Source organism: Salvelinus fontinalis, chromosome 22 (assembly GCF_029448725.1).
Source record: "Salvelinus fontinalis isolate EN_2023a chromosome 22, ASM2944872v1, whole genome shotgun sequence".
Classification (NCBI taxonomy): domain Eukaryota; kingdom Metazoa; phylum Chordata; class Actinopteri; order Salmoniformes; family Salmonidae; genus Salvelinus; species Salvelinus fontinalis.
In genome coordinates, this window is record NC_074686.1 from 40,987,920 (window position 1) to 41,013,250 (window position 25,331).

At 49.5% G+C, this 25,331-nt stretch overlaps 1 protein-coding gene across 1 annotated transcript in view; it reads right to left on the bottom strand.

Annotated features, from left to right (window-relative positions):
* The window catches only part of LOC129820314 (CUB and sushi domain-containing protein 2-like), a 625,656-nt gene that overhangs the window by 37,844 nt on the left and 562,481 nt on the right, over positions 1-25,331 (bottom strand). The window contains exons 11-12 of the mRNA XM_055877382.1: positions 11,260-11,363; positions 9,485-9,597 (exon numbers count right to left, since the gene is read on the bottom strand). Of these exons, the coding sequence (XP_055733357.1) occupies positions 9,485-9,597; positions 11,260-11,363 (217 nt within the window). The remainder of the gene's footprint in view (positions 1-9,484; positions 9,598-11,259; positions 11,364-25,331) is intronic.

Genomic DNA, 25,331 nt, shown 5'->3' on the forward strand with positions numbered 1-25,331 from the left:
ACAACCACTCCCAGACAGTCCTCACAACCACTCCCAGACAGTCCTCACAACCACTCCCAGACAGTCCTCACAACCACTCCCAGACAGTCCTCACAACCACTCCCAGACAGTCCTCATAACCACTCTCAGACAGTCCTCACAACCACTCCCAGACAGTCCTCACAACCACTCCCAGACAGTTCTCATAACCACTCTCAGACAGTCCTCACAACCACTCCCAGACAGTCCTCACAACCACTCCCAGACAGTCCTCACAACCACTCCCAGACAGTCCTCACAACCACTCCCAGACAGTCCTCAGAACCACTCCCAGACAGTCCTCACAACCACTCCCAGACAGTCCTCACAACCACTCCCAGACAGTCCTCACAACCACTCCCAGACAGTCCTCAGAACCACTCCCAGACAGTCCTCAGAACCACTCACAACCACTCCCAGACAGTCCTCACAACCACTCCCAGACAGTCCTCACAACCACTCACAACCACTCCCAGACAGTCCTCACAACCACTCCCAGACAGTCCTCACAACCACTCCCTGACAGTCCTCATAACCACTCCCAGACAGTCCTCACCACCACTCCCAGACAGTCCTCATAACCACTCCCAGACAGTCCTCACAACCACTCCCAGACAGTCCTCACAACCACTCCCAGACAGTCCTCACAACCACTCCCAGACAGTCCTCACAACCACTCCCAGACAGTCCTCACAACCACTCCCAGACAGTCCTCACAACCACTCCCTAACAGTCCTCAAAACCACTCCCAGACAGTCCTCATAACCACTCCCAGACAGTCCTCATAACCACTCCCAGACAGTCCTCATAACCACTCCCAGACAGTCCTCACAACCACTCCCAGACAGTCCTCACAACCACTCCCAGACAGTCCTCACAACCACTCCCAGACAGTCCTCACAACCACTCCCAGACAGTCCTCACCACCACTCCCAGACAGTCCTCACCACCACTCCCAGACAGTCCTCACCACCACTCCCAGACAGTCCTCATAACCACTCCCAGACAGTCCTCACCACCACTCCCTGACAGTCCTCACAACCACTCCCAGACAGTCCTCACAACCACTCCCAGACAGTCCTCACAACCACTCCCAGACTGTCCTCACAACCACTCCCAGACAGTCCTCACAACCACTCCCTGACAGTCCTCACAACCACTCACAGACAGTCCTCACAACCACTCACAGACAGTCCTCACAACCACTCCCAGACAGTCCTCACAACCACTCCCAGACATTCCTCATAACAACTCCCAGACAGTCCTCACAACCACTCCCAGACATTCCTCATAACAACTCCCAGACAGTCCTCACAACCACTCCCAGACAGTCCTCACAACCACTCCCAGACAGTCCTCACAACCACTCCCAGACAGTCCTCACAACCACTCCCAGACAGTCCTCATAACCACTCCCAGACAGTCCTCACAACCACTCCCTGACAGTCCTCATAACCACTCCCTGACAGTCCTCACCACCACTCCCAGACAGTCCTCCCCACCACTCCCAGACAGTCCTCACCACCACTCCCAGACAGTCCTCACAACCACTCCCAGACAGTCCTCACAACCACTCCCAGACAGTCCTCATAACCACTCCCAGACAGTCCTCACAACCACTCTCAGACAGTCCTCACAACCACTCCCAGACAGTCCTCACAACCACTCCCAGACAGTCCTCACAACCACTCCCAGCCAGTCCTCACAACCACTCCCTGACAGTCCTCACCACCACTCCCACAGTCCTCACAACCACTCCCAGACAGTCCTCACAACCACTCCCAGACAGTCCTCACAACCACTCCCAGACAGTCCTCACAACCACTCCCAGACAGTCCTCACAACCACTCCCTGACAGTCCTCATAACCTCTCCCAGACAGTCCTCACAACCACTCCCTGACAGTCCTCACAACCACTCCCTGACAGTCCTCACAACCACTCCCTGACAGTCCTCATAACCACTCCCTGACAGTCCTCACCACCACTCCCAGACAGTCCTCACCACCACTCCCTGACAGTCCTCACCACCACTCCCAGACAGTCCTCACCACCACTCCCAGACAGTCCTCACCACCACTCCCGGACAGTCCTCACAACCACTCCCAGACAGTCCTCACAACCACTTCCAGACAGTCCTCATAACCACTCCCAGACAGTCCTCACAACCACTCTCAGACAGTCCTCACAACCACTCCCAGACAGTTCTCACAACCACTCCCAGACAGTCCTCACAACCACTCCCAGACAGTCCTCACAACCACTCCCAGACATTCCTCATAACAACTCCCAGACAGTCCTCACAACGACTCCCAGACATTCCTCATAACAACTCCCAGACAGTCCTCACAACCACTCCCAGACAGTCCTCATAACCACTCCCAGACAGTCCTCACAACCACTCACAACCACTCCCTGACAGTCCTCACAACCACTCCCAGACAGTCCTCACAACCACTCCCAGACAGTCCTCATAACCACTCCCGGACAGTCCTCATAACCACTCCCAGACAGTCCTCACAACCACTCCCAGACAGTCCTCACAACCACTCTCAGACAGTCCTCACAACCACTCCCAGACAGTCCTCACAACCACTCCCAGACAGTCCTCACAACCACTCCCAGACAGTCCTCACAACCACTCCCAGACATTCCTCATAACAACTCCCAGACAGTCCTCACAACCACTCCCAGACATTCCTCATAACAACTCCCAGACAGTCCTCACAACCACTCCCAGACAGTCCTCACAACCACTCCCAGACAGTCCTCACAACCACTCACAACCACTCCCTGACAGTCCTCACAACCACTCCCAGACAGTCCTCACAACCACTCCCAGACAGTCCTCACAACCACTCCCAGACAGTCCTCATAACCACTCCCAGACAGTCCTCACAACCACTCCCAGACAGTCCTCATAACCACTCTCAGACAGTCCTCACAACCACTCCCAGACAGTCCTCACAACCACTCCCTGACAGTCCTCATAACCTCTCCCAGACAGTCCTCACAACCACTCCCTGACAGTCCTCACAACCACTCCCTGACAGTCCTCACAACCACTCCCTGACAGTCCTCATAACCACTCCCTGACAGTCCTCACCACCACTCCCAGACAGTCCTCACCACCACTCCCAGACAGTCCTCACCACCACTCCCAGACAGTCCTCACAACCACTCCCAGACAGTCCTCACAACCACTCCCAGACAGTCCTCATAACCACTCCCAGACAGTCCTCACCACCACTCCCAGACAGTCCTCACAACCACTCCCAGACAGTCCTCACAACCACTCCCAGACAGTCCTCACAACCACTCCCAGACAGTCCTCACAACCACTCCCTGACAGTCCTCACCACCACTCCCACAGTCCTCACAACCACTCCCAGACAGTCCTCACAACCACTCCCAGACAGTCCTCACAACCACTCCCAGACAGTCCTCACAACCACTCCCAGACAGTCCTCACAACCACTCCCAGACAGTCCTCACAACCACTCCCAGACAGTCCTCACAACCACTCTCAGACAGTCCTCACAACCACTCCCAGACAGTCCTCACAACCACTCCCAGACAGTCCTCACAACCACTCCCAGACAGTCCTCACAACCACTCCCAGACAGTCCTCACAACCACTCCCAGACAGTCCTCAGAACCACTCCCAGACAGTCCTCACAACCACTCCCAGACAGTCCTCAGAACCACTCCCAGACAGTCCTCACAACCACTCCCAGACAGTCCTCACAACCACTCCCAGACAGTCCTCACAACCACTCACAACCACTCCCAGACAGTCCTCACAACCACTCCCAGACAGTCCTCACAACCACTCCCAGACAGTCCTCACAACCACTCCCAGACAGTCCTCACAACCACTCCCAGACAGTCCTCACAACCACTCCCAGACAGTCCTCATAACCACTCTCAGACAGTCCTCACAACCACTCCCAGACAGTCCTCACAACCACTCCCAGACAGTTCTCATAACCACTCTCAAACAGTCCTCACAACCACTCCCAGACAGTCCTCACAACCACTCCCAGACAGTCCTCACAACCACTCCCAGACAGTCCTCAGAACCACTCCCAGACAGTCCTCACAACCACTCCCAGACAGTCCTCAGAACCACTCCCAGACAGTCCTCACAACCACTCCCAGACAGTCCTCACAACCACTCCCAGACAGTCCTCAGAACCACTCACAACCACTCCCAGACAGTCCTCACAACCACTCCCAGACAGTCCTCACAACCACTCACAACCACTCCCAGACAGTCCTCACAACCACTCCCAGACAGTCCTCACAACCACTCCCAGACAGTCCTCACAACCACTCCCTGACAGTCCTCATAACCACTCCCAGACAGTCCTCACCACCACTCCCAGACAGTCCTCATAACCACTCCCAGACAGTCCTCACAACCACTCCCAGACAGTCCTCACAACCACTCCCAGACAGTCCTCACAACCACTCCCAGACAGTCCTCACAACCACTCCCAGACAGTCCTCACAACCACTCCCTAACAGTCCTCAAAACCACTCCCAGACAGTCCTCATAACCACTCCCAGACAGTCCTCATAACCACTCCCAGACAGTCCTCATAACCACTCCCAGACAGTCCTCACAACCACTCCCAGACAGTCCTCACAACCACTCCCAGACAGTCCTCACAACCACTCCCAGACAGTCCTCACCACCACTCCCTGACAGTCCTCACAACCACTCCCAGACAGTCCTCACAACCACTCCCAGACAGTCCTCATAACCACTCCCAGACTGTCCTCACAACCACTCCCAGACAGTCCTCACAACCACTCCCAGACAGTCCTCACAACCACTCCCAGACAGTCCTCACAACCACTCCCAGACAGTCCTCATAACCACTCCCAGACTGTCCTCACAACCACTCCCAGACAGTCCTCACAACCACTCCCAGACATTCCTCATAACAACTCCCAGACAGTCCTCACAACCACTCCCATACATTCCTCATAACAACTCCCAGACAGTCCTCACAACCACTCCCAGACAGTCCTCACAACCACTCCCAGACAGTCCTCACAACCACTCCCAGACAGTCCTCACAACCACTCCCAGACAGTCCTCATAACCACTCCCAGACAGTCCTCACAACCACTCCCAGACAGTCCTCATAACCACTCTCAGACAGTCCTCACAACCACTCCCAGACAGTCCTCACAACCACTCCCTGACAGTCCTCATAACCTCTCCCAGACAGTCCTCACAACCACTCCCTGACAGTCCTCACAACCACTCCCTGACAGTCCTCACAACCACTCCCTGACAGTCCTCATAACCACTCCCTGACAGTCCTCACCACCACTCCCAGACAGTCCTCCCCACCACTCCCAGACAGTCCTCACCACCACTCCCAGACAGTCCTCACAACCACTCCCAGACAGTCCTCACAACCACTCCCAGACAGTCCTCATAACCACTACCAGACAGTCCTCACAACCACTCTCAGACAGTCCTCACAACCACTCCCAGACAGTCCTCACAACCACTCCCAGACAGTCCTCACAACCACTCCCAGACAGTCCTCACCACCACTCCCTGACAGTCCTCACCACCACTCCCACAGTCCTCACAACCACTCCCAGACAGTCCTCACAACCACTCCCAGACAGTCCTCACAACCACTCCCAGACAGTCCTCACAACCACTCCCAGACAGTCCTCATAACCACTCCCAGACAGTCCTCACAACCACTCCCAGACAGTCCTCACAACCACTCCCAGACAGTCCTCACAACCACTCCCAGACAGTCCTCACAACCACTCCCAGACAGTCCTCACAACCACTCCCAGACAGTCCTCACAACCACTCCCAGACAGTCCTCACAACCACTCCCAGACAGTCCTCAGAACCACTCCCAGACAGTCCTCACAACCACTCCCAGACAGTCCTCATAACCACTCCCAGACAGTCCTCACAACCACTCACAACAACTCCCAGACAGTCCTCACAACCACTCCCAGACAGTCCTCACAACCACTCACAACCACTCCCAGACAGTCCTCACAACCACTCCCAGACAGTCCTCATAACCACTCTCAGACAGTCCTAACATCATTATTGCTTTTTACCAAAAAGCAATAAAAAAAATAAAAAAAATTTGACTATTTTTATTGGAGGAAGAAAAATAGAATACCAGTAAGGTACTTCTTTGTTAAAATGATTTGATACGGAAATGAAAACACTTGTAATGGATAGTCTACAGTTACAACAACAGTTAAAAGATAATCCACCCCCAGAAACACAAGTCATGAAACTCCTGAAACGTATGTTCTATCAGTGGTAAAATAACTTCTGATTGGTCAGTCTGGGAAATCTAACTTCTGATTGGTCAGTCTGGGAAATCTAACTCCTGATTGGTCAGTCTGAGAAATCAGGAAATTCTGTATGAACACGTCATAGCTACAGTACATGGTTCTGGTCACTGGAGACAGCAGATGACACACTATCACATTTCATAACTCTTTTAAAATCATTACCTGCACTTCAGATTGCCAAATCAACCAACAGATGGTACGGCCATACTTGTCTAGAACACATCCATCCGTTTATATTGCCATGACAAAGTACATTTTTCACATTAGATGTGCACAATCTAATCAGTGTACCAAATTATTCAACTCAGTTTCTCCATTTCGCAACGCGTCTTGTGTGTCAGTGGGGAACGTGGGAAAAGGGGCCTCTGTTGCCATAGCAACGTACTCTGCACTCGCTCTGGGCGGCGGAGTTCCAAGTTGAACTCGATGAGACAGACTCCTAAAATTGATAGTGCAGTTTGTTTAGGTGATTTTTACAGCTAGCTAGCTACTTCACATGCTAATATTGACTTTGGTATTATTGTGTGTACAGTAGATACGTCCACGGTTAAGTTTAGACAATTATTCCGAATGATTAACATAAGGGTTAAGGTTTTGGGTTAAAACCAAAAATTATAATAAGAAAAAATTTGAGCTCGCAGCTTACACCCATCTGCCATGGTGGTAATAGCACTCACCGTTGCCCCCTAGTGGCCGGTTTTTAAGTCATCGCCAGATGTCCTGGGTACCAGAATGGACGTCAAAATTTGCCATGGATCTTGAGGGACCTGGCTGTTATTGAGAATCAGTACAAACTGCAGCTACATCAACCTCATTGACAATGAAGTCCCTCCAGTCGATCTGAAGTAGGCCTATTCTTCCACACAACAATTAGAACACCAGGGAGAAAGTAGGGAAGAAATATGAATAAAAAAAGAGAGAGAAAAGGAAGGATATAAGTCCTTCTGTGTGTCTGCATACGTGACCGACCGGCTCGATTGGGTCTTATGAAGTAACATTTGAAATTGTGTTTTTTTTTACATTGGATTAAAAGTAGAGACTCAGAGCTAGAATATCAATATATATAATATCATACACTACAGTTGATGAACAATGTGAAAGTAATTCTGCTTTTAAAGTTAATAAACTTGTAAACACACTTTTGAGAATGGCAACTTCAATGTTTTGGTACACCTACTGGAGAGTTTTGTTTAAACCCATTCAGCATTGTTCACACCCTCTTATTAAGCCTTAGTCCCACCCATCTCATTAAAGATTCACATGTGAGGCCATGTGCTAAACAGAGTGAGTACGGTAGTGTAGTAAACAACCAAAGATGTCAAGACTAAAGGCTGGTTTATACTAATGACTGACAGTTGTCACAGTGACATCGTGAACATTCTATTTTCGTCCGATATCAAACTAGTTGTTATAAAAAAGTACACAACTTAAATGACAGGCTGCATAACATCCTAGAGGTCCAAAAGAACACAACTGGAGTATTTTAACACCAATAAACCTGTCTGTTTAAAAAAATGAATTCAGTATATGTCAATCCATCAAACCAGGCAACTAAAAGTAGTTTTCGAAACAATGTTTCGGTTTGTTTCTAGGTTGTTAGCTAGCTAACATTCAGTTTCACATTCAATTTCACCAGGCATTCCGCTGATTTCACCGGGCATTCCACTGATTTCACCAGGCATGCCACTGATTTCACCGGCCATTCCACTGATTTCACCGGGCATTCCACTGATTTCACCGGAAATTCCACTAATTTCACCAGGCATTCCACTGATTTCACCGGGCATTCCACTGATTTCACCGGGCATTCCACTGATTTCACCGGCCATTCCACTGATTTCACCGGGCATTCCACTGATTTCACCGGAAATTCCACTGATTTCACCAGGCATGCCACTGATTTCACCGGGCATTCCACTGATTTCACCGGGCATTCCACTGATTTCACCAGGCATTCCACTGATTTCACCAGGCATGCCACTGATTTCACCGGGCATTCCACTGATTTCACCGGGCATTCCACTGATTTCACCGGACATTCCACTAATTTCACCAGGCATTCCACTGATTTCACCGGGTATTCCACTGATTTCACAGGGAATTCCACTGATTTCACCAGGCATTCCACTGATTTCACCAGGCATTCCACTGATTTCACCAGGCATTCCACTGATTTCACCGGACATTCCACTGATTTCATCAGGCATTCCACTGATTTCACCAGGCATTTCAAAACTCACTCCTCCAGAAATTGAAGAGCTTTAGCAACACTTTGGCTTCATGATATCTTTCAAAACAATCTGCGTTAGAAAGGATTACCTACAGCTAATTCTATAGACAGAAGTATGCTACATGGCAGACCAATCAAAACTCCTCTCCCCTGGCATCTCCAGCCCATCCACTATCTCAGCCAATCATGACTAGCAGGAAGTTTCCTGTCTTTTTTCCCGTGGCTAACCTAACTAGGCCCGTAATTTAACAATTGTAATTGTATTTTAATTAATTGTATTTACAGCTGGCATAAAGTTTGTTATTAAGGCATATGAACGTTCTAGAAGGCAAATATTTTTTTAGGCAAAAACATTTTTAAAAATGTTTATGTTCAAATGCCTCTGAAGTAGTGACGCGCGGTACACAGCTAGCTTCATGAAACGAGGCACATATGTGTGATTGCGTGCAACTTAAGGGCATGTCTGTCTATCTGTGTGAATGCACAAAAGTGTGTGTGTGTGTGTGTGTGTGTGTGTGTGTGTGTGTGTGTGTGTGTGTGTGTGTGTGTGTGTGTGTGTGTGTGTGTGTGTGTGTGTGTGTGTGTGTGTGACACCGTAGTAGTGCTAAGTGGAGCTAGCTATCCTCATGAATTAGTGAGTAGTGGTAATGGTCTGGTGTCTGTGCCTGTCTGACAGCTCATTAACACAGCATTCAGGGAATTTACAGTTCAATTATCACAAACACACACAATGACACACACACACACACACACACACACACACACACACACACACACACACACACACACTTCTAACAGTCAGCGAAGTTGAGAAATATGGAGCAAAGTATTTCTTTGGGGGGATATTACCAGAAACCCAGTAAAACCCAAGACGTTACCTTCATACGACACCTTGAAGCCCAGAGAGCCGCTGGTGTCGTCAGTCTTAAAGTTGAGCCACATCTGATGACTGGTGCTGACCACCAGGTCTGGAGTAGTGGTTCCTGACAGGCTGCAGGAGACAGGAGAAGATGTGGGAGGGTGTCTGTGTCTGTACGAGGGTGTCTGTGTCTGTACGAGGGTGTCTGTGTCTGTACGAGGGTGTCTATGCCTGTACGAGGGTGTCTATGCCTCTACGAGGGTGTCTGTGCCTCTACGAGGGTGTCTATGCCTCTACGAGGGTGTCTATGTCTCTACGAGGGTGTCTGTGCCTGTACGAGGGTGTCTGTGCCTGTACGAGGGTGTCTGTGTCTGTACGAGGGTGTCTGTGTCTGTACGAGGGTGTCTGTGCCTGTACGAGGGTGTCTGTGTCTGTACGAGGGTGTCTGTGCCTCTACGAGGGTGTCTGTGCCTCTACGAGGGTGTCTATGCCTCTACGAGGGTGTCTATGTCTCTACAAGGGTGTCTGTGCCTCTACGAGGGTGTCTGTGCCTCTACGAGGGTGTCTGTGTCTCTACGAGGGTGTCTGTGCCTCTACGAGGGTGTCTGTGCCTCTACGAGGGTGTCTGTGCCTCTACGAGGGTGTCTGTGCCTCTATGAGGGTGTCTGTGTCTCTACGAGGGTGTCTGTGCCTGTACAAGGGTGTCTGTGTCTCTACGAGGGTGTCTGTGCCTGTACGAGGGTGTCTGTGCCTGTACGAGGGTGTCTATGCCTGTGAGAGCACACCTAGGGATACTTAGGGATCCTTCCCTCTCCCCATTCCTCTCCCCTCTCTTCCCTTCTCCCCCCTCTCCTTCCCTCTCTTCCCCTCTCACCTCTCTCCCCCTCTCCCCATTCCTCTCCCCTCTCTTCCCTTCTCCCCCCTCTCCTTCCCTCTCTTCCCCTCTCACCTCTCTCCCCCTCTCCCCATTCCTCTCCCCTCTCTTCCCTTCTCCCCCGTCTCCTTCCCTCTCTTCCCCTCTCACCTCTCTCCCCCTCTCCCCATTCATCTCCCCTCTCACCTCTCACCTCTCTCCCTCTCTTCCCCTCTCCCCTCTCTCCTTCCCTCCCCCCCATTTCCCCTCTCTCTCTCTCCCCTCTCTTCCCCTCTCCCCCCCTCTCCCCTCTCTCTCCCCCACCCCTCTCCTTCCCTCCTCCTCCACAACAACATGAAGCCTCACTAAACAGCTCCACATAAAAATCGATCTATTAAATTTTATTGAGGCCGTAAATTTCAGTACAATTAATAACAACATCCAGTGAAACGTTATGGAGCATCTGTTGGAGCCAACTCTATTAGGACACATCAATATGCAATGCAACGTGGCGAACGGCCGTGATCTTGTTTTAACATTGAGGGGAACAATGTGGAACTGATCTATCTACTGGTCCTGGAGGTGATGAAATGGACAGAAAGAGAGGGATGGAGGAAGATGGAAGGTGGTGGGGGGTGGGGGAGGAGGGATAGAGAGAGAGAGAGAGAGAGAGAGAGAGAGAGAGAGAGAGAGAGAGAGAGAGAGAGAGAGAGAGAGAGAGAGAGAGAGAGAGAGAGAGAGAGAGAGAGAGAGAGAGAGAGAGAGAGAGAGAGAGAGAGAGAGAGAGAGAGAGAGAGAGAGGGTAGGTGGATGGAAAGCAAGACAAACTGAAGGAGGGAAAGAGTGGGTGTACTCACAAGAAATTGTGTGAAAAATGTGAGAACAAGAAAAAGGACAAAGAAAGAAATAAGACAGGTAGCAGAGAGGCTGAAGGTACTCACACGTGAAAGACGGTCTTCTGGTCTCCGACCACGGCTCCATCTCCAACCGTCAACGTATCGTAACCACGCTCCAGGTCAAAGTCCTCAAAGGTCAGTTTGATCACCTAGGCGACAGTAAAGACGTTAGAATTCGGTGAACAAAATGGCTGTCGTGATATGAAGGGTTAGGTGGTTACACAAATATATCAATCTTTTCCCCCTCTGTCATTCCCTCCATTTGTGTGATCTCTGCATTGCTCTCTCTCTCTCTATATATATATACACTGCTCAAAAAAATAAAGGGAACACTTAAACAACACAATGTAACTCCAAGTCAATCACACTTCTGTGAAATCAAACTGTCCACTTAGGAAGCAACACTGATTGACAATAAATTTCACATGCTGTTGTGCAAATGGAATAGACAAAAGGTGGAAATTATAGGCAATTAGAAAGACACCCCCCAAAACAGGAGTGATTCTGCAGGTGGTGACCACAGACCACTTCTCAGTTCTTATGCTTCCTGGCTGATGTTTTGGTCACTTTTGAATGCTGGCGGTGCTCTCACTCTAGTGGTAGCATGAGACGGAGTCTACAACCCACACAAGTGGCTCAAGTAGTGCAGTTCATCCAGGATGGCACATCAATGCGAACTGTGGCAAAAAAGTTTGCTGTGTCTGTCAGCGTAGTGTCCAGAGCATGCAGGCGCTACCAGGAGACAGGCCAGTACATCAGGAGACGTGGAGGAGGCCGTAGGAGGGCAACAACCCAGCAGCAGGACCGGTACCTCCGCCTTAGTGCAAGGAGGTACACTGCAAAAGCCCTGCAAAATGGCCTCCAGCAGGACACAAATGTGCATGTGTCAGCATATGGTCTTACAAGGGGTCTGAGGATCTCATCTCAGTACCTAATGGCAGTCAGGCTACCTCTGGCGAGCACATGGAGGGCTGTGCGGCCCCACAAATAAATGCCACCCCACACCATGACTGACCCATCGCCAAACCGGTCATGCTGGAGGATGTTGCAGGCAGCAGAACGTTCTCCACGGCGTCTCAAGACTCTGTCACGTCTGTCACATGTGCTCATGTCCTCAGTGTGAACCTGCTTTCATCTGTGAAGAGCACAGGGCGCCAGTGGCGAATTTGCCAATCTTGGTGTTCTCTGGCAAATGCCAAACGTCCTGCACGGTGTTGGGCTGTAAGCACAACCCCCACCTGTGGACGTCGGGCCCTCATACCACCCTCATGGAGTCTTTTCTGACCGTTTGAGCAGACACATGCACATTTGTGGCCTGCTGGAGGTCATTTTGCAGGGCGCTGGCAGTGAACCTCCTTGCACAAAGGCGGAGGTAGCGGTCCTGCTGCTGGGTTGTTGCCCTCCTACGGCCTCCTCCTCGTCTCCTGATGTACTGGCCTGTCTCCTGGTAGCGCCTGCATGCTCTGGACACTACGCTGACAGACACAGCAAACCTTTTTGCCACAGTTCGCATTGATGTGCCATCCTGGATGAACTGCACTACCTGAGCCACTTGTGTGGGTTGTAAACTCCGTCTCATGCTACCACTAGAGTGAGAGCACCGCCAGCATTCAAAAGTGACCAAAACATCAGCCAGGAAGCATAGGAACTGAGAAGTGGTCTGTGGTCACCACCTGCAGAATCACTCCTGTTTTGGGGGTGTCTTGCTAATTGCCTATAATTTCCACCTTTTGTCTATTCCATTTGCACAACAGCATGTGAAATTTATTGTCAATCAGTGTTGCTTCCTAAGTGGACAGTTTGATTTCACAGAAGTGTGATTGACTTGGAGTTACATTGTGTTGTTTAAGTGTTCCCTTAATTTTTTTGAGCAGTGTATATATATATTAGGATCACCACTTTATTTGAAGAATGTGAAATGTCAGAATAATTGTAGAGAAAATTATTTATTTCAGCTTGTATTTCTTTCATCACATTCCCAGCGGGTCAGAAGTTTACATAAACTCAATTAGTATTTGGTAGCATTGCCTTCAAATTGATTAACTTGGTTCAAACGTTTAGGGTAGCCTTCCACAAGCTTCCCACAATAAGTTGGGTGAATTTTGACCCATTCCTCCTGACAGAGCTGGTGTAACTGAGTCAGGTTAGTAGGCCTCCTTGCTCGCACACACTTTTTTAGTTCTTCCCACATTTTCCATAGGCTTGAGGTCAGGGCTTTGTGATGGCCACTCCTATACCTTGACTTTGTTGTCCTTAAGCCATTTTGCCACAACTTTAGAAGTATGCTTGGGGTCATTGTCCGTTTGGAGGACCCATTTGTGACCAAGCTTTAACTTCCTGACTGATGTCTTGAGATGTTGCTTCAATATATCCACATAATTATCCCGCCTCATGAAGCCATCTTATTTATTTATTTATTTTTTATTTCACCTTTATTTAACCAGGTAGGCTAGTTGAGAACAAGTTCTCATTTGCAACTGCGACCTGGCCAAGATAAAGCATAGCAGTGTGAACAGACAACAACACAGAGTTACACATGGAGTAAACAATAAACAAGTCAATAACATGGTAGAGAAAAGAGAATCTATATACAATGTGTGCAAAAGGCATGAGGTAGGCAATAAATCGAATAATTACAATTTAGCAGATTAACACTGGAGTGGTAAATCATCAGATGATCATGTGCAAGAAGAGATACTGGTGTGCAAAAGAGCAGAAAAGTAAATAAATAAAAGCAGTATGGGGGTGAGGTAGGTAAATTGGGTGGGTAGCTTACAGATGGACTATGTACAGCTGCAGCGATCGGTTAGCTGCTCGGATAGCAGATTTTTAAAGTTGTTGAGGGAGATAAAAGTCTCCAACTTCAGAGATTTTTGCAATTCGTTCCAGTCGCAGGCAGCAGAGAACTGGAAGGAAAGGCGTCCAAATGAGGTTTTGGCTTTAGGGATGATCAGTGAGATACACCTGCTGGAGCGCGTGCTACGGGTGGGTGTAGCCATCGTGACCAGTGAACTGAGATAAGGCGGCACTTTACCTAGCATAGCCTTGTAGATGACCTGGAGCCAGTGGGTCTGACGATGAACATGTAGCGAGGGCCAGCCGACTAGGGCATACATGTCGCAGTGGTGGGTCGTATAAGGTGCTTTAGTAACAAAACGGATGGCACTGTGATAAACTGCATCCAGTTTGCTGAGTAGAGTATTGGAAGCTATTTTGTAGATGACATCGCCGAAGTCGAGGATCGGTAGGATAGTCAGTTTTACTAGGGTAAGTTTGGCGGCGTGAGTGAAGGAGGCTTTGTTCCGGAATAGAAAGCCGACTCTAGATTTGATTTTGGATTGGAGATGTTTGATATGAGTCTGGAAGGAGAGTTTGCAGTCTAGCCAGACACCTAGGTACTTATAGATGTCCACATATTCTAGGTCGGAACCGTCCAGGGTGGTGATGCTAGTCGGGCGTGCGGGTGCAGGCAGTGAACGGTTGAAAAGCATGCATTTGGTTTTACTAGCGTTTAAGAGCAGTTGGAGGCCACGGAAGGAGTGTTGTATGGCATTGAAGCTCGTTTGGAGGTTAGATAGCACAGTGTCCAGGGAAGGGCCGGAAGTATACAGAATGGTGTCGTCTGCGTAGAGGTGGATCAGGGAATCGCCCGCAGCAAGAGCAACATCATTGATGTATACAGAGAAAAGAGTCGGCCCGGGAATTGAACCCTGTGGTACCCCCATAGAGACTGCCAGAGGACCGGACAACATGCCCTCCGATTTGACACACTGAACTCTGTCTGCAAAGTAGTTGGTGAACCAGGCAAGGCAGTCATTAGAAAAACCGAGGCTATTGAGTCTGCCGATAAGAATATGGTGATTGACAGAGTCGAAAGCCTTGGCCAGGTCGATGAAGACGGCTGCACAGTAATGTCTTTTATCGATGGCGGTTATGATATCGTTTAGTACCTTGAGCGTGGCTGAGGTGCACCCGTGACCGGCTCGGAAACCGGATTGCACAGCGGAGAAGGTACGGTGGGATTCGAGATGGTCAGTGATCTGTTTGTTGACTTGGCTTTCGAAGACCTTAGCTAGGCAGGGCAGGATGGATATAGGTCTGTAACAGTTTGGGTCCAGGGTGTCTCCCCCTTTGAAGAGGGGGATGACAGCGGCAGCTTTCCAATCCTTGGGGATCTCAGATGACACGAAGGAGAGGTTGAACAGGCTGGTAATAGGGGGTGCGACAATGGCGGCGGACAGTTTCAGAAATAGGGGGTCCAGATTGTCAAGCCCAGCTGATTTGTATGGGTCCAGGTTTTCCAGCTCTTTCAGAACATCTGCTATCTGGATATGGGTAAAGGAGAAGCTAGGGAGGCTTGGGCGAGTAGCAGCGGGGGGGGGGCGGGGCTGTTGGCCAAGGTTGGAGTCGCCAGGTGGAAGGCATGGCCAGCCATTGAGAAATGTTTGTTGAAGTTTTCGATTATCACAGACTTATCAGTGGTGACCGTGTTATCTAGCCTCAGTGCAGTGGGCAGCTGGGAGGAGGTGCTCTTGTTTTCCATGGACTTTACAGTATCCCAGAACTTTTTGGAGTTAGAGCTACAGGATGCAAATTTCTGCTTGAAAAAGCTGGCCTTTGCTTTCCTGACTGACTGCGTGTATTGGTTCCTGACTTCCCTGAACAGTTGCATATCGCGGGGGCTCTTCGATGCTATTGCAGTTCGCCACAGGATGTTTTTGTGCTGGTCGAGGGCAGTCAGGTCTGGAGTGAACCAAGGGCTATATCTGTTCTTGGTTCTGCATTTTTTGAACGGAGCATGCTTGTCTAATATGGTGAGGAAGCAACTTTTAAAGAATGACCAGGCATCCTCAACTGACGGGATGAGGTCAATATCCTTCCAGGGTACCCGGGCCAGGTCGATTAGAAAGGCCTGCTCGCAGAAGTGTTTTAGGGAGCGTTTGACAGTGATGAGGGGTGGTCGTTTGACCGTGGACCCGTGGCGGATACAGGCAATGAGGCAGTGATCGCTGAGATCTTGATTGAAGACAGCAGAGGTGTATTTGGAGGGCAAGTTGGTCAGGATAATGTCTATTAGGGTGCCCTTGTTTACGGATTTAGGGTTGTACCTGGTGGGTTCCTTGATGATTTGTGTGAGATTGAGGGCATCAAGCTTAGATTGTAGGACTGCCGGGTTGTTAAGCATATCCCAGTTTAGGTCACCTAACAGAACAAACTCTGAAGCTAGATGGGGAGCGATCAATTCACAGATGGTGTCCAGGGCACAGCTGGGAGCTGAGGGGGGTCGGTAGCAGGTGGCAACAGTGAGAGACTTATTTCTGGAGAGATTAATTTTTTAAATTAGAAGTTCGAACTGTTTGGGCATAGACTTGGAAAGTATGACAGAACTTTGCAGGCTATCTCTGCAGTAGATTGCAACTCCTCCCCCTTTGGCAGTTCTATCTTGACGGAAAGTGTTATAGTTGGGTATGGAAATCTCAGAGTTTTTGGTGGCCTTCCTAAGCCAGGATTCAGACACGGCAAGGACATCAGGGTTGGCAGAGTGTGCTAAAGCGGTGAGTAAGGCAAACTTAGGGAGGAGGCTTCTGATGTTGACATGCATGAGGCCAAGGCTTTTTCGATCACAGAAGTCAACAAATGAGGGTGACTGGGGACATGCAGGGCCTGGGTTTACCTCCACATCACCCGAGGAACAGAGGAGTAGTAGGATGAGGGTGCGGCTAAAGGCTATCAAAACTGGTCGCCTAGAGCGTTGGGGACAAGGAATAAAAGGAGCAGATTTATGGGCGTGGTAGAATAGATTCTGGGCATAATGTGCAGACCAGGGTATGGTGGGGCACGGGTACAGCGGAGGCAAGCCCAGGCACTGGGTGATGATAAGAGAGGTTGTATCTAAGGACATGCTGGTCTCAATGGGTGAGGTCACCGCATGTGTGGGGGGTGGGACAAAGGAGGTATCAGAGGTACGGAGAGTGGAACTACGGGGTCCTTTGCAAACCAAAACAATGATAACTAGCCTGAACAACAGTATGCAAGGCATATTGATACTTGAGAGAGACATACAATAAGGCATAAAGTGATTGCAGGTCATGATTGGGAGAGCTAGCTAAAACAACAGGTGAGATAACAGCAGCTAGTCAGCTAACACAGCAACAGAAGGTAAAAATGGCGACGACTAGGCAGAGAGGGTCGGATTAACTACACACAGAGCCTGAGTTAAGGCACAGAGCCGACAGATAAAACACAAATAAACAGAATGGAGTACCATGAATTAATGGACAGTCAAGCAGGCATCAGCTATGTAGCCAAGTGATCATAGTGTCCAGGGGGCAGCCGTAGATGGAGCAGTGAGGCCTCCACTAAGCCAGCACGCGTTTAAAGTTAGTAGCCCGGCGGGTGGTCTGCTCAGACGGAGGGGGTCTGCTCAGACGGAGGCCGGTTGAGGGCACCGGTTGAGGGCACGTCTGCAGACCAGACGTGGTCGTGTCGACAGAGAATCCAAGCCGGATAGCGATGGCGAAAGAGAGGTTGTGAATTGTAGAATTGTGTTTGCTAACTGGTGCTAGCTTCCTGGCTGCGCTAGCTGCAAGATAAGCTAGCAGTTAGCAGACCGGGGCAGGCAAGTTAGCCTTTGGGGGACGTCGCGATGGGGGGGGGGGGGTCTGTTTTTGCCTCTTCATGCGGTGACGTCGATAGACCAGTCGTGGAATTAGCAGGGTTCCAGGTAGCTCTAGGTAGCTAACAGGCCTAGTAGGTTAGCAGGATGGGCCTTCAGCGGGCGTCACGCCTGAGGGGCCTGTTGGAGTCCTCGGGCAGATTATGTCGGTATTCCAGTCGTAGAGGATCGGCGGGGTTCCGTGCTCCGTACCGGCAGTAAAGGGGTCCGGATATTGTAGCCCAGGAGTGGGCTTCAGTGGTAGCACAGGAGCCCTAGCCGGGCTAGCTTCAGGCTAATTGGTGCTTGCTCCGGGATGTAAACGCTAGCCAGGAGTGGTCACCCGGGATTGTGGTTAGCTAGTTGCGAAGATCCAGATGAAAATGTTCAGAGTTTGCGGTAGGAATCCGGGGATATGGAGAGAAATAGGTCCGTTATGCTCTGGTTTTAGTCACGTTGTTCGAACTAGCGAGAGCTTTCCGAGCTAAAGGTTAGCTGATGAGCGCTAGCAATGGTTTGCTAACTGATAGCTGGTAGGCAGTTAGCTGGCTATCTTCAGTAGATGGATTCCAGATCAGAAGTAAATAGAAATACTTTAGAAAAAAGCAGAACCACGCCACATTGGGTGAGGCGGGTTGCGGGAGAGTATTTAGAAGTTGAGGTTTAAGAAAGTATTTTTAAAAGATATGCGAAGAAAAAGATGTAAAAAGATATATACAAGGGACACGGGACACGACAGGACAAAGACGTCTACACTGCTACGCCAGCTTGGATAAATTTTGTGGAATTTCCCTAATCCATCCATCCCTCTATCCTCTAATCCACCCATCCCTCTATCCTCTAATCCATCCATCCCTCCATCCCTCTATTCTCTAATCCCTCCATCCCTCTATCCTCTAATCCATCCATCCCTCTATCCTCTAATCCTTCCATCCCTCTATCCTCTAATCCATCATCCCTCTATCCTCTAATCCATCCATCCCTCTATCCTCTAATCCATCCATCCCTCTATCCTCTAACCCACCCATCCCTCTATCTCTCTATCCTCTAATCCCTCCATCCCTCTATCCTCTAATCCATCCATCCCTCTATCCTCTAATCCATCCATCCCTCTATCCTCTAATCCATCCATCCCTCCATCCCTCTATTCTCTAATCCCTCCACCCCTCTATCCTCTAATCCTTCCATCCCTCTATCCTCTAATCCATCATCCCTCTATCCTCTAATCCATCCATCCCTCCATCCCTCTATTCTCTAATCCATCCATCCCTCTATCCTCTAATCCATCATCCCTCTATCCTCTAATCCATCCATCCCTCTATCATCTAATCCATCCATCCCTCCATCCCTCTATTCTCTAATCCCTCCACCCCTCTATCCTCTAATCCCTCCATCCCTCTATCCTCTAATCCATCCATCCCTCTATCCTCTAATCCATCCATCCCTCCATCCCTCTATCCTCTAATCCACCCATCCCTCTATCCTCTAATCCCTCCATCCCTCTATCCTCTAATCCATCCATCCCTCTATCCTCTAATCCATCCATCCCTCTATCATCTAACCCATCCATCCCTCTATCTCTCTATCCTCTAATCCCTCCATCCCTCTATCCTCTAATCCATCCATCCCTCTATCCTCTAACCCATCCTTCTATCTCTCTATCCTCTAATCCATCCATTCCTCTATCCTCTAATCCATCCATTCCTATATCCTCTATCCTCTAACCCATCCTTCTATCTCTCTATCCTCTAATCCATCCATTCCTCTATCCTCTAATCCATCCATCCCTCTATCCTCTATCCTCTAATCCATCCATCCCTCTATCCTCTAATCCATCCATCCCTCCATCCCAATATCCTCTAATCCCTCCATCCCTCCATCCCTCTATTCTCTAATCCCCCCATTCCTCTATCCTCTAACCCATCCTTCTATCTCTCTATCCTCTAATCCATCCATCCCTCTATCCTCTAATCCATCCCTCTATCCTCTATCCTCTAATCTCCCCATGCCTCTATCCTCTAATCCATCATCCCTCTATCTCTATATCCTCTAATCCATCCATTCCTCTATCCTATATCCTCTAATCCATCATCCCTCTATCGCTCTATCCTCTAATCCCTCCATCCCTCTATCCTCTAATCCATCCATTCCTCTATCCTCTAATCCATCTATCCCTCTATACTCTAATCCATCCATTCCTCTATCCTCTAATACATCATCCCTCTATCTCTATATCCTCTAATCCATCCATTCCTCTACCCTCTATTCTCTAATCCATCATCTCTCTATCCTCTAATCCATCCATCCCTCTATCCTCTAATCCATCCCTCTATCCTCTATCCTCTAATCCCCCCCATCCCTCTATCCTCTAATCCATCCATCCCTCTATCCTCTAATCCATCCCTCTATCCTCTATCCTCTAATCCATCCCTCTATCCTATATCCTCTAATCCATCCATCCCTCTATCCTCTATCCTCTAATCCATCCATCCATCCTTCTATCGATCTATCCTCTAATCCATCCATTCAACTATCCTCTAATCCATCCATTCCTCGATCTTCTATCCTCTAATCCCTTCATCCCTCTATCCTCTAATCCATCTATCCCTCTATCCTCTAATCCACCCATCCATCCCTCTATCCTCTAATCCATCTATCCCTCTATCCTCTAATCCATCCCTCTATCCTCTATCCTCTAATCCATCTATCCCTCTATCCTATATACTCTAACCCATCTCTCTATCCTCTAATCCATCTATCCCTCTATCCTATATACTCTAAACCATCCCTCTATCCTCTATCCTCTAATCCATCTATCCCTCTATCCTCTAATCCATCCCTCTATCCTCTATCCTCTAATCCATCTATCCCTCTATCCTATATCCTCTAATTCATCCATTCCTCTATCCTCTATACTCTAATCCATCCATCCCTCTATCCTCTAATCCATCCCTCTATCCTCTATCCTCTTATCCATCATCCCTCTATCCTCTAATCCATCCCTCTATCCTCTATCCTCTATACTCTAGTCCATCCATCCCTCTATCCTCTAATCCATCCATCCATCCATTCCTCTATCCTCTAATCCATCCATCCCTCTATCCTCTAATCCATCTATTCCTCTATCCTATATCCTCTAATCCATCCATCCCTCTATCTCTTTATCCTCTAATCCATCCATCCATCCCTCTATCCTCTAATCCATCCATCCCTCTATCCTCTAATCCATCATCCCTCTATCTCTCTATCCTCTAATCCACCCATTCCTCTATCCTCTATCCTCTAATCCATCATCCCTCTATCTCTCTATCCTCTAATCCACCCATTCCTCTATCCTCTATCCTCTTATCCATCCATCCCTCTATCCTCTAATCCATCCCTCTATCCTCTATCCATCATCCCTCTATCTCTTTATCCTCTAATCCATCCATCCCTCTATCCTCTAATCCATCCCTCTATCCTCTATCCTCTAATCCATCATTCCTCTATCTCTCTATCCTCGAATCCATCCATTCCTCTATCCTCTAATCCATCCATTCCTCTATCCTCTAATCCATCTATCCCTCTATACTCTAATCCCTCTATCCCTCTATCTCTCTATCCTCTAATCCATCCATCCCTCTATCCTCTAATCCATCCATCCCTTTATCCTCTAATCCATCCATCCCTCTATCCTCTAATCCATCCCTCTATCCTCTATCCTCTTATCCATCCATCCCTCTATCTCTCTATCCTCTAATCCATCCATTCCTCTATCCTCTGATCCATCCATTCCTCTATCCTCTATCCTCTAATCCCTCCATCCCTCCATCCTCTAATCCATCCATCCCTCTATCCTCTAATCCCTCCATCCCTCTATCCTCTAATCCATCCATCCCTCTATCCTCTAATCCATCCATCCCTCTATCCTCTAATCCATCCATTCCTCTATCCTCTAATCCATCTATCCCTCTATCCCTCTATCCTATATCCTCTAATCCATCTATCCCTCTATCCTCTAATCCATCCATCCCTCATCCCTCTATCCTCTAATCCATCTATCCCTCTATCCTCTAATCCATCTATCCCTCTATGCTCTAATCCATCATCCCTTTATCCTCTAACCCATCCATCCCTCTATCCTCTAATCCATCCATCCCTCTATCCTATAATCCATCCATCCCTCCATCCCTCCATCCCTCTATCCTCTAATCCATCCATCCCTCCATCCCTCTATCCTCTAACCCATCATCCCTCTATCCTCTAATCCATCCATCCCTCCATCCCTCTATCCTCTAATCCATCATCCCTCTATCCTCTAAACCATCCATCCCTCCATCCCTCTATCCTCTAATCCATCCATCCCTCCATCCCTCCATCCCTCTATCCTCTAATCATTCATCCCTCTATCCTCTAATCCATCTATCCCTCTAACCTCTAATCCATCCATCCCTCCATCCTCTATCCCTCTATCCTCTACCCCTCCATCCTCTATCCCTCCATCCTCTATCCCTCCATCCTCTATCCCTCCATCCTCTATCCCTCCATCCTCCATCCTCTATCCCTCCATCCTCTATCCCTCTATCCTCTATCCCTCCATCCTCTATCCCTCCATTCTCTATCCCTCCATCCTCTATCCCTCCATCCCTCCATCCTCTACCCCTCCATCCTCTATCCCTCCATCCTCTATCCCTCCATCCTCTATCCCTCTATCCCTCCATCCTCCATCCTCTATCCCTCCATCCCTCCATCCTCTACCCCTCTATCCTCTATCCCTCCATCCTCTATCCCTCCATTCTCTATCCCTCCATCCTCTATCCCTCCATCCTCCATCCTCTATCCCTCCATCCTCCATCCTCTATCCCTCCATTCTCTATCCCTCCATCCTCCATCCTCTATCCCTCCGTCCTCCATTCTCTATCCCTCCATCCTCCATCCTCCATCCCTCCATCCTCCATCCTCCATCCTCTATCCCTCCATCCTCCATCCTCTATCCCTCCATCCTCTATCCCTCCATCCTCCATCCTCTATCCCTCCATCATCTATCCCTCCATCCTCTATCCCTCTATCCCTCTATCCCTCCATCCTCTATCCCTCCATCCTCTACCCCTCCATCCTCTATCCCTCCATCCTCTATCCCTCCATTCTCTATCCCTCTATCCCTCCATCCTCCATCCCTCCATCATCTATCCCTTCATCCTCTATCCCTCCATCCTCTATCCCTCCATCCTCCATCCTCTATCCCTCCATTCTCTATCCCTCCATCCTCTATCCCTCCATCCTCTACCCCTCCATCCTCTAACCCTCCATCCTCTATCCCTCCATTCTCTATCCCTCTATCCCTCCATCCTCCATCCCTCCATCATCTATCCCTCCATTCTCTATCCCTCCATTCTCTATCCCTCTATCCCTCCATCCTCCATCCCTCCATCTTCTATCCCTCCATCCTCTACCCCTCCATCCTCTATCCCTCCATCCTCTATCCCTCCATTCTCTATCCCTCTATCCCTCCATCCTCCATCCCTCCATCATCTATCCCTCCATCCTCTATCCCTCCATCCTCTATCCCTCCGTCCTCCCTCTCTATCCCTCTCTATCCTCCCTCTCTATCCCTCCATTCTCTATCCCTCCATCTCTATCCCTCCATCCTCTATCCCTCCATCCTCCATCTCTATCCCTCCATCCCTATCCCTCCATCCTCTATCCCTCCATCCTCTATCCCTCCATCCTTTATCCCTCCATCCTCTATCCCTCCATCCTCTATCCCTCCATCCTCTATCCCTCCATCCCTCTCTATCCCTCCATCCTCTATCCCTCCATCTCATCCCTCCATCTCCATCCCTCCATCCTCTATCCCTCCATCCTCTATCCCCCATCCTCTATCCCTCCATCTCTATCCCTCCATCCTCTATCCCTCCATCTCTATCCCTCCATCCTCTATCCCTCCATCCTCATCCCTCTATCCCTCCATCCTCTATCCCTCCATCCTCATCCCTCCATCCTCTACCCCTCCATCCTCTATCCCTCCATCCTCTATCCCTCCATCCTCTATCCCTCCATTCTCTATCCCTCCATCCTCCATCCTCTATCCCTCCATCCTCTATCCCTCCATCCTCCATCCTCTATCCCTCCATCCTCTATCCCTCCATCCTCTATCCCTCCATTCTCTATCCCTCCATCCTCCATCCTCTATCCCTCCATCCTCTATCCCTCCATTCTCTATCCCTCCATCCTCCATCCTCTATCCCTCCATTCTCTATCCCTCCATTCTCCATCCCTCCATCCTCTATCCCTCCATCCTCTATCCCTCCATCCTCTATCCCTCTATCCCTCCATCCTCTATCCCTCCATCCTCTATCCCTCCATTCTCTATCCCTCCATCCTCTATCCCTCCATCCTCCATCCTCTATCCCTCCATCCTCTATCCCTCCATCCTCCATCCCTCCATCCTCTATCCCTCCATCCTCCATCCTCCATCCCTCCATCCTCTATCCCTCCATCCTCTACCCCTCCATCCTCCATCCCTCCATCCTCTATCCCTCTATCCCTCCATCCTCCATCCTCCATCCCTCCATCCTCTACCCCTCCATCCTCCATCCTCTATCCCTCCATTCTATATCCCTCCATCCTCTATCCCTCCATCCTCTATCCCTCCATCCTCTATCCCTCCATCCTCTATCCCTCCATCCTCTATCCCTCCATCCTCTATCCCTCCATCCTATATCCCTCCATCCTCTACCCCTCCATCCTCTATCCCTCTATCCCTCCATCCTCTATCCCTCTATCCTCTATCCCTCTATCCCTCCATCCTCTATCCCTCTATCCCTCCATCCTCTATCCCTCCATCCTCTATCCCTCCATCCTCTATCCCTCCATCCTCTATCCCTCCATCCTCTATCCCTCCATCCTCTATCCCTCCATCCTCTATCCCTCCATCCTCTATCCCTCCATCCTCCATCCTCCATCCTCTATCCCTCCATCCTCCATCCTCTATCCCTATATCCTCTATCCCTCCATCCTCCATCCTCTATCCCTCCATCCTCTATCCCTCCATCCTCTATCCCTCCATCCTCCATCCTCTATCCCTATATCCTCTATCCCTCCATCCTCTATCCCTCCATCCTCTATCCCTCCATCCTCCATCCTCTATCCCTCCATCCTCCATTCTCTATCCCTCCATCCTCCATCCTCTATCCCTCCATCCCTCTATCCCTCCATCCTATATCCCTCCATCCTCTATCCCTCCATCCTCTATCCCTCCATCCTCTATCCCTCCATTCTCTATCCCTCCATCCTCTATCCCTCCATCCTCTATCCCTCCATTCTCTATCCCTCCATCCTCTATCCCTCCATCCTCTATCCCTCCATCCTCTATCCCTCCATTCTCTATCCCTCCATCCTCTATCCCTCCATTCTCCATCCTCTATCCCTCCATCCTCTATCCCTCCATCCTCTATCCCTCCATCCTCTATCCCTCCATCCT